Genomic DNA, 9,583 nt, shown 5'->3' with positions numbered 1-9,583 from the left:
TCTACGACCTTTTTCGTAAACCCTGAGCTATGCCTCCCAGGCAGCGATGTCGCTGAGGTATCGCTCTTTTCCCAGATGCCAAACAGAAAATCCGTCCGTGGAAGACAAAAATAACCTCACAAAGTAACATAAACGTGTTCTATAAACGCATGTTTAACTGGTGAAGTCATTAATGGTTGAAAAACGCACGACTTGGCAAAGACTTTCTGCCTGAGAAGAACTGCTGTGGGGCAAAAAACACACAAGGCTAAAGGGTGATCTTCTTCTTTTGCACTTTATTTTCCGTCAGCCTTGACCTTACTAGGCTTCTCGCTCTGCTGCCCCCTACAGGTAAATTACACAATTCATTTTAAGACTGCCTTACAGACATAATAGATTAATGAAAAAAAAAGAATCAGAAACCAAAATATTAAATGTTTAAACATACTGTAAGGCGTGGTAATAGTCTCCTTACCACAAGCTAATGTGTTAGTAATCACTATGATAAACAAGAGCCATAAAAGGCTCAGAGACCGTTCAGCCAAGGTTAAAGATTATGTAGATATTATACTGTGGTACATTTTAAAACATATGTCATTAGAATTTGGCAAAAATGCATGACATCTACAAAATAAAACAGTTATTATCGACAAAGTTATGTTTAAAATAACACCTATTTAAATATGAAATATGACATGAGGTAGGCCTATGTTATATCATGAATTGAACGTTTTCAGCAAAATATCTTCTTCTGATTCTCAGCAATATCCATTGGTTCCAGGGCTTCGGGACTGATGCCATCATAAAGTGGGTGTTTGATGTGTTTCCAAATCACCAAACCAATCCTTGTGATGAACAATGCAGAGGCTGAAGCCAGTAGTGCAACTGAGAGATAAAAACACAGTGAGTACATCTTTTATACACTGTATATATACATATTTACTGTGTACAGTTTCTGGTCTTAGCATGTTATGACATAATATTTCCATTAAAGATGAAAATGGCATATTTAACTTAAGCGTGAGCATGATTTCAAATGTCATTAACTTAGATTTGCTTTACTGTTAATTTATTTCACTAAAAAGTCACAAAGACATTGTAGCCTACTATAATTAATTCCCTTAATATTGTGTTTTTTTATTTAATACATTTAAAATGATATGTATTTATATATATTATTTATATAATGTTAAAATCCTCATATTGGCTTATTCATCATATGGGACTATCTACAATGTCTTACCAATGAATATGCCATTGCGGGTTAGTGATTCAGCATCAAAGTTTTTGTCCAGGTTTCCAGCAAGGGCCCAGATTACAACAGGGTAGACGATGAGGATGTACCGTACATGTTTGTCAAGGACAATGTTTTCCAAAAGGAACCTGTGAAACATTAAACACAAATGCGTTCTTCAGAATCTCCCTCATGTATATCAGAAATTTTTTGTGTGTCGAAGTGAAAACCACTTACCACACAAACAGCAAAACAGTCAAAATAGAGTATGAGATGGTGGCAGCATCCGTTGGAGACATATTTACATCGTAAGTCAGAACAATGGTTAGGTTGATTAGAGTTGCAATGGTTGTCCACGTTGTGTATATCATCACGCCATTTTGAACCTGTGTTGAAAAGTATTTTAGTTTAATATAATGAGAAAATTATCAGCGTAAAAAAGAGCTGAAATTGAACATTGCACATTGTCAACTTGAATGAAACAGCAAATAAACATGCTGTACATTTGTCATACTAACCAGCACACGAAGGAGCCACAGGTCGACATTGTGGTATTTCTTAAGCCAAGGTCCATAACTATGAAGCCCGTGGCAGATGAAGCAAATCATGGAGTAGTTTGTGTAAATGACCAGGATGAGGAAAACCAGCGCAGCAATCATGATTCTTTAGCAGGCACAATAAAAACAGAAAAAAACATCATGTTTGGAAGTCTGACAAATTCTTGTACAAGAATTGACATTAAGTTGTTGTAAAATAAACTTTTGCTTGTGCTACAGCAAGCTTAATTTAGAGATAAATGTGGAGAGTCTCACCCTCTGTCCCAAACCAGCAGCCAGCCAATATTAAAACACAGATTGAGGCACCAGCTAACGAAGAATCCATAAGGCAACACTGCAGGGCTGCAGTAAACATAGCCGTAACCATTCCTATGAGACAGAAGTTAAACATTGGTTCTGTGGGACCGTGTGTGAACATGAAAATGCAGGAAAAAAAGAAAAGAAAGAAATTGATCGCAACTTTCTACAAAGTCCTGAAACGATGTAGATGACCATGGCTGTCAGCCAGACGTAGATGACGCTCCAGATGTTAAAGGTCCATCCTGATGGTGTGATCTGGGTGTCAAACACAGCAGACACATTGGCTGTGGTTGTATAATAAGGACCTAGTGGGAGATGTAAGAAAGTATTCAACAAGATTAGCAAGACTGTAGTTATGACATGCTCAACTAGTATTTTGTTGTTTCTCAAAGAACCTGCACTTCTTATTCACAGAGTCACCTCAACATCCTCCACAAGTAACAGCCAGTATCTAAATGACAGTGATTTCTTACTTACCTATCCCAACTACCGACAGCCCATTGAACACCAAGCTTATTGCAAAGCCGACAACAGAAACCACTATTGCAGTGAGACGTCCACAGTCGTGTTTTCCCATTGTGCTTTCCTATAACAAAGACAAAATTGGAGATGAAAAGAATGAAATAGCTGAAAAGAGGAAGTGAAAACATCCAGGGCATGTTAGTCTTTATCAACCTCTGTAGCCTACTTCCTCAGGGGCAGGACAAGTGATGATAATCATTCACCGTATGCAGTAGGCTACATACATACAGTATAGACAATTATACCTAATTAAAGCTTTTTCATAAATTGCCAGCCATCTTCTTTTCTGAAACTTATCATCACCAAGACAACATAAAATATATCTCTCATTCCTAGTCAGTTTTTGTTTAGCATTACTGAACTGGACTATGAACTCACAGTAAGTAATATATAGTAGCCTATATAACATCAGCTTAACATATAGAGAGTCCGTTCAATGAAGTCAAACAACACATACCTTTCTTTGCTCCTCCCTGTGTGAACACCAAGAGTAAGTGTGCAGAGGACCAAGGACTGCCTATTTTATAGAATAGTTGGTTGTGTAAGAGGATGACTTACGACCTCTAAAGTGTCACGTGCGTCTCTTATCTCGTATACATTTCTGCCTCAGTGCAGTGGATCATAAAAGACAAACTGTCAATATTTTCCCACACAGCTGCTATAATCCTGAAACCATCCATGTGTGTGGCTTCTGAACGATGCCACTTTGTGTTAATTTATTGAATTTAATGTACAAATTTGGTAAGTGTTGTGGTTTACAGCAATATTTTTTGTACAGACCCAGTCAGAGAGACCAGTGCTTTCTAGTATCGCTTCATGTAGTTCATCTCAATAGTTTGTACTGAATATTTTCAAGTCTACCTGAGCTTGATCCGTACATGAACCTGATCGTTGACATCCGCAAGAGCAGAGCAGGTGATAATTGTCAATCCTTTGCAGTAAACACAGAGGCCACAGACAATCACACCACATGTCTTTCTCACAAAAGGTGTGGCTCCTAAACTGTGAACTTCTAGCTGACTTATGCCCTCAAAGTTTTTGCAGATTGTCATGTATGTGGACAATGTAAGGTACCGTAATTGAAAAATTGGAATAATTGTAAAAAATAGTTGTTGTTGTTTTTTTTTTTTAGATTTTCTTTTAGCTTTTTTCACTCAAAACTACAGAAAACGATAATGTCAATAAACTTTAAATATAGAGTATATAACCTACTGTAAAAGCTGTGGTAATGCTCTCCTTATCTGCCTAATGAGTTTTGTTAACAATCAGTGTTAGAAAACAGCCATAAAGGGTTCAGAGAGCAGTCACCCAAGGTTACGAAGTAATATTTCCACTGAATGCATAATAGTTTATTTTAAAATACGCCGTCTGTGAAAATGAAATAAAAATAGTTGAGTATTGAGTAATGCCACACAAATGGACACCTGTTGTAACAGGGTGATTTAGCTTCATATTTTTTTTCTTTCCTAACAATAAACCTGTGAAACACCTGACAATTAAGGTTGGTCAGAGCTCATGTACAGTAAGAGAGAGAGGCGTGAAAAATATGCTGTTTTAAGAGATACAACATGGATTTAATTTCATAATTTGCAAAATGACTATTTGTTTCACTGTGGTCATATCTACTCATTATCTTATCATTACTGTAGACATTATTTTTCTGTTTGATAAAACAGTTATAGTATTTATTGCCTTCATAATTATTCCACAAAGACACACGCCTGAGGAACATATATATTTATTTCATAACAATACAGAAAACTTAAAAGGCGAGCAAAAAAACAGAGTGCAATATACAAACAAGTATGAGTGAACAAAATGTCACATTCATGTTGTGGAGCTTCAAGCCAAAACAAAAGTCATCAATTACAAGATACAAAACATTTACAAGTACACCACAGCGACTCCATGCACTGAGGTGTATGTGAAAAAAATACTCAATTATCACACAACAGGCTCACTTAAATATCTTTTTCTGCTTGTCAGCAACCTCCATCGGAGACATGGCCTCAAGGTTGAAGTCTTTGTAAAACGGCTGTTTGATTTGCTTCAGGATGACCAACAATACCCGTGCAGCACACATGGTACAGGTTACAGCCAACAGGGCAACTGTAGTGGAGGAAAACAGCAAAGAAGCACAAGTGCACATATGAGTATTATTTATGAGCTATATATTATGACAGTATGTAGGCTGATGCAAGCAGGTATAATTCACTGTGCCCTGTTTGTCTATTGTAAAGAATGGTCACATTCTCTACAATTATTGAGAAGAAATTGATCTAAAAGCACAACAAACATTCAAGTGATGTGTTTGAGATTGATTATGATGTTTTTTTTTAGTTCCTTACCGGTGAAGATATTATTGCGAGAAGACGCCTCATTGTTGTTCATGAATACCCCCGTCAGTGCCCAGATCACAACTGGGTAAATGGTGAGAATGAATCTCACGTGTTTGTCGAGGACAGAGTTTTCTAGAATAAACCTGTGAGAGAGCAAATACATTTTGTTTCCGATATATATTTTCTTTCATTTACTAAGCATGTTTTATCTCTTTTTGCTCTTACCACACAAATACCACTACAGTCAGGACACTGAGAGAGACCGTTGCGGCATCAGCCTGGGACATGTTTGCATTATATTGCAGCACAATAGCCAGGTTAACCAAGGATGCAATGGTTGTCCATGTTGCATATATGGCAACTCCATTTTGAATCTGCAACAGAGACAGGAGAAAAGGCTTTGAAACAGAGGCAGAAACATCCTTAAAAGAACATTACTGGCAGAAAAGACTCTGCTGGGACGTATAGGAGAAAAATAAAAAATAAAACTGAACTACAATTCATACCAACACACGGTGGAGCCACAGATCTACTTTGTGGTATTTGTTGAGCCAGGCTCCATAACTATGGATGCCATGGCAGGAGAAGAATATTATGAGGTAGTTGGTCAAGGCGATCAGGATGAGAAAAGCCAGGGCAGCAGCAATAAACCTTTTTACAGAGATAAGAGATAGACAGGTTTCTTGTGTGAATGTGCTTCTTTTTCACTCAAATCAGGTAAATTTTAAAAACATAATAAAGTCCAATTCAGTATTTACAACTGCAAAATGTGCCACCAGTACCACCAGTATGTTTCTCAACACTAACATATAAATTGCAATTTGATTTCAGTTTAAAACAAAGAGAATGGCGTCATCTCACTTTCTGTCCCACAGGAACAACCATCCTGTATTGAGGCCCAGGTTCAAGCACCAAACCATGTAAAATCCATGTGGCAAAACAGCAGGACTGCAGTAGACGTAACCATAGACATTCCTAGAAGAAGTAGAAAGCGCAGAGTTCAACATACCAGATGAAATGCAGAACACAAAGATAAGGTTTGATTGTTTTTCAGTGGTTCTTACCTCCTAAAGATGCCAGAGAGCAGGTAGAGCAACACTAACGCCAAAAAGATGTAAATAATTGACCAAATGCTAAACGTCCATCCTGCTGGTGTGATCCCTGTTTCAAACTCATCTGAAACATTACCAGTGCCTGACACAAATGGATCTGGGAGACACAAATTTTACAAGTACAGTTTAGTATTTTCCCATATTTAAAATTTCAAACGATTATTCTTACAGTTGTATAGAGTATAACTTATTTACAAAACAATATGTATAGCATTAAACATTTGACTTACATATTCCAGGCGCTGCCAGAGCACTGAACACCATGGTAATTATGAAGAAAATCAGAGCCAGCACCAAGGCAATGAGAAGGCTGATGTTATGTTTTGCCATTGTGGACAAGTTAACTTATCTAAAACAAAAGAATAACGAATTAAAACACATCAAGTCCAGAGAAGCAAACCATGTTGATAATTTAGCGTTAAGACCGAATAGCACAATTATTAACATGAGCAAAGACATACCATTTATGTGTTCTTGGATGAAAGCAATGCAAAGACAGCCGTCAAGGAGCGGCTTTTATTTCCAAAGTGGGAGGTTGTATAAGCGCAAAGATTTTATAACCCTGGTGCACGTGTTTGTTCAAATCTATATTATCAGCGTTACTTCCTTTCATGTGGCCTCTGTGAAAGGGGGGAAAAAATTCTATGAGCAAAGATGAACGACTCCCTGCTTCATAACCCATCAGTCCCATTATTACAAACATTTATAAAACCCAGACTTTGTCCCATAATGTTTGGTAACACACCTTTATCATCAAGCCCAGCAGGTTAGACCAGGTGAGACTTTGAGTCGTGAACTGTTGGCCTGCTGCCAGCTGCAGACAACGCACCTCGGTAAATGACAACAGAAAAAAAGTCAATATCATATATGTAATAGTCAAATACTGTGCATTAATTATATGAACAGAGGGTGAACATGACACTGTGAGGCCGTGGAAGGATTTATGAGACAATTTGTGGGCACAGACATGAAAAAGACCCCACCCTCTTCTTAAGAACAAGACCCTCATCTTGAAAGAGACACTGAACGACTACAAATGACGCGTTGTTCATGAACTGAAACTTCTGGTCCAGTGTCCTCCTCCTGAACCTTTCATCCTCCAGCTTGTGACCTCTGGAGAAATGTCAATTTGAATAGCTTGTCTGCATTATTATCAGAGACATAGTTGGCATTGGCATCAATGAACAAGGTCTGTTTACAAATGGCAGAGGGACAGCCCCCTACTCACTGACTCACTGACCCCCCAAACATGAATATAACCTGTGTATATTTGAATAGCTTAGTATTGAATGCACAATGTATATACATGATACTGGGCCCAGTTTGATATAATACAAAACATTTTTAATGTAGTAGGGGTCCCTGCTCCATCTCTCCATCCATCAAGACCCCTGGTCTAATCAACAGTGGAATTTAACTTTTACTCAGGATCTATATTTTTCTGGGGTACTTACTTGACTTCTGTTGCTCAGTTTTATGCTTTTTCATACTTCCATCTCACTAATATTAGAGATACATATTGTTATTATTTGTTCACATAAAAAATGATGGCAATTTGTACTTTTGCTGACACTTGTGTGCTTCTATAGGGCCTTTAATTTGTATGGGAATAGTTTTATGTTGCCTTATTATCACTGTTTGTATGATGTTTGGAACTGTGCAGATTCATAATAAACACAAATATACTGTAATGTTACAGTCATAGATGTCTCATTCCTATGACCATATGACCTACACTGAGAGCAACATGTTGTTATCAACCTTCTCCTTGGCAGCTAACAATATTAAAACACATTTTACATATTAGCAATAATCATATGACGAGTAAACCCATAATAATCCAGTCTTCTATGATATAATGATCACTCTCAGCGGCCGTTGTTCATGCACCAGTTTAGTAACAACGACTTATCACCTGCACAAAGCAGTTCGTAAGAGAAGAGGCGGGGCCAGAGTTATGAATTATGAGTTATGAAATGATGAGATGTTATTGCATGTTACAAAAGCTTTATGCCTCACCTTACATAAGTCTACGTCATTCACTTATTTGTGTAATGTTACTGTGCTTTAAGCCTAAAGGCTACATTTTCTATTAAATTATTTGTTATGTTTTTGCCACACAGTGTCACATGGTGGAGATAATTTGAGCTATGGTTTTATGTATAATACAAAGTAGTGTGTTTATAATACTGATCTGAAAATGAAGTAGGTGTGCAGTATGTAGCTTGTTCATAGTGGCAACAATGATGCCTACTGATATTGTAAAATACAAGTAGCCTATCTCAAAGTTGTAATAACATTTCACAATAAAAGAAAACTGAACACGTCTTCAACGGAATCAGGTTTTATTTACAACCTTATTTGTGTCCAACAAGTGCAGCCAATTCTGTTGCAACATAGAATTTGCATAATAAAACTTGAGAAAAGTTAAAATCCAAATATATACAAAAACAAGGGAAGCCACAAACATGAAACATCTCACTCCAGGTGGTCGCGCATTTCTATACCTGAAACAGTCTGTGCGCACATGAACACATGACATGGCCAAAACACAAACCTTTTTTGTAATTATTTACATAGTTTTCAGTGTAATCAGTCCATCACAGCTACCAGACTCTGGCCCTTGGCAGCAGCATCCTCGCAGCCTCCCGGCGCTGCGCCTGAGGACAGTATCTGCGTGTGTGCGCGTAATCCCCGGTGGCGCAACAGATGGGACAGGTGTAGTTCCGCAGGATGGGGCAGGTGACTTTCCCGTCGTCGGATTTCAGCTTGTGTGAGCGGTACACCCTCGGAGTCTCTCCGTTTTGCTTGCAGAAGCGGCAGCAGTTTGAGGAGGAGGAAGTCCCGCTGCAGCAGGTGTCAGACAGGCTGCTGACGGAGCTGCTCTCTGCGGAGTGTTTGCCCCCCTCCCGCCGGGGCGACACCCTTATGGGGCTCTCCGGTGCTGCCTGTTCCTCCCGTGGGCGCTCGGTGTCTCTCTGGTGGTCCACCTCCGGCATGCGGGACAGCCGCTGCAGCAGCCGGCCCAGCTTCATGTAGTCGTGCCACATGTCAAAGCAATCCCCATCGGCCAGAAGGGAGCCCTGGACCCCAACGTGGTTTTGCATTGTTGTTGTTGTCGTCGTCACTTGTTTTGGAGAGCAATCCCATAAAGTTTGCGAGTGTATAGGAGCCTCCCATATTTGTAGATTTCTGAAATGGTTTTAAAATGAAACAATGTTCTTTCTAATGGGCAGATTGATGGCAGGTGTCTGGAGACAAAAAAAAAAAAAACGTTTAGGAGGTTATCTTTCATCTGACCTCTGTAAGAACTTTAACATAAAACCATTGGGCAAAGAAATCCCATCTTCAACCCACAGCACTAACATCTAAGCTAAATAGCCTATAATGTGGGTTGCTATGACACTATATTTCTTGGGTGAATAGATAGGCCTATATGGAAAATATTCTGCTATATTTTAATTGCTGAGGGGTCAAATGGTCAAGGGTGTCAGATGTCACATGTCAACACCCTCTCTTATGTCTTATGTACAAATATGC

The 9,583-nt window shown here is 38.7% G+C and overlaps 4 protein-coding genes across 4 annotated transcripts in view; 1 reads left to right on the top strand and 3 right to left on the bottom strand.

Annotated features, from left to right (window-relative positions):
* Window positions 1-9,583, top strand: part of LOC146966635 (histone H4) — a 126,835-nt gene that overhangs the window by 66,524 nt on the left and 50,728 nt on the right. The gene's annotated exons all lie outside the window — the stretch shown is intronic.
* Window positions 713-2,652, bottom strand: LOC146966647 (uncharacterized). Its single transcript, XM_085763143.1, has 7 exons — window positions 2,548-2,652; window positions 2,231-2,375; window positions 2,026-2,139; window positions 1,732-1,876; window positions 1,451-1,599; window positions 1,223-1,362; window positions 713-864 (listed from the first exon to the last, which is right to left on the bottom strand). Exons 1-7 carry the CDS (start codon window positions 2,645-2,647, stop codon window positions 713-715), a joined length of 945 nt encoding a protein of 314 aa, XP_085619269.1. The 5' UTR covers window positions 2,648-2,652.
* LOC146966646 (uncharacterized) lies at window positions 4,550-6,377 on the bottom strand. The gene is made up of 7 exons (XM_085763238.1): window positions 6,274-6,377; window positions 5,996-6,140; window positions 5,793-5,906; window positions 5,438-5,582; window positions 5,157-5,305; window positions 4,941-5,074; window positions 4,550-4,701 (listed from the first exon to the last, which is right to left on the bottom strand). Exons 1-7 carry the CDS (start codon window positions 6,371-6,373, stop codon window positions 4,550-4,552), a joined length of 939 nt encoding a protein of 312 aa, XP_085619364.1. The 5' UTR covers window positions 6,374-6,377.
* Window positions 8,419-9,150, bottom strand: nanos2 (nanos homolog 2). Its single transcript, XM_085763262.1, has one exon. The coding sequence runs from the start codon at window positions 9,148-9,150 to the stop codon at window positions 8,650-8,652; it is 501 nt and encodes a 166-aa protein (XP_085619388.1). The 3' UTR covers window positions 8,419-8,649.

The sequence above is a fragment of the Trachurus japonicus genome, chromosome 20, assembly GCF_045865225.1.
Source record: "Trachurus japonicus isolate A0001 chromosome 20, Traja_1.0".
Lineage (NCBI taxonomy): Eukaryota > Metazoa > Chordata > Actinopteri > Carangiformes > Carangidae > Trachurus > Trachurus japonicus.
This window is presented reverse-complemented; position numbering and strand designations above follow the sequence as displayed.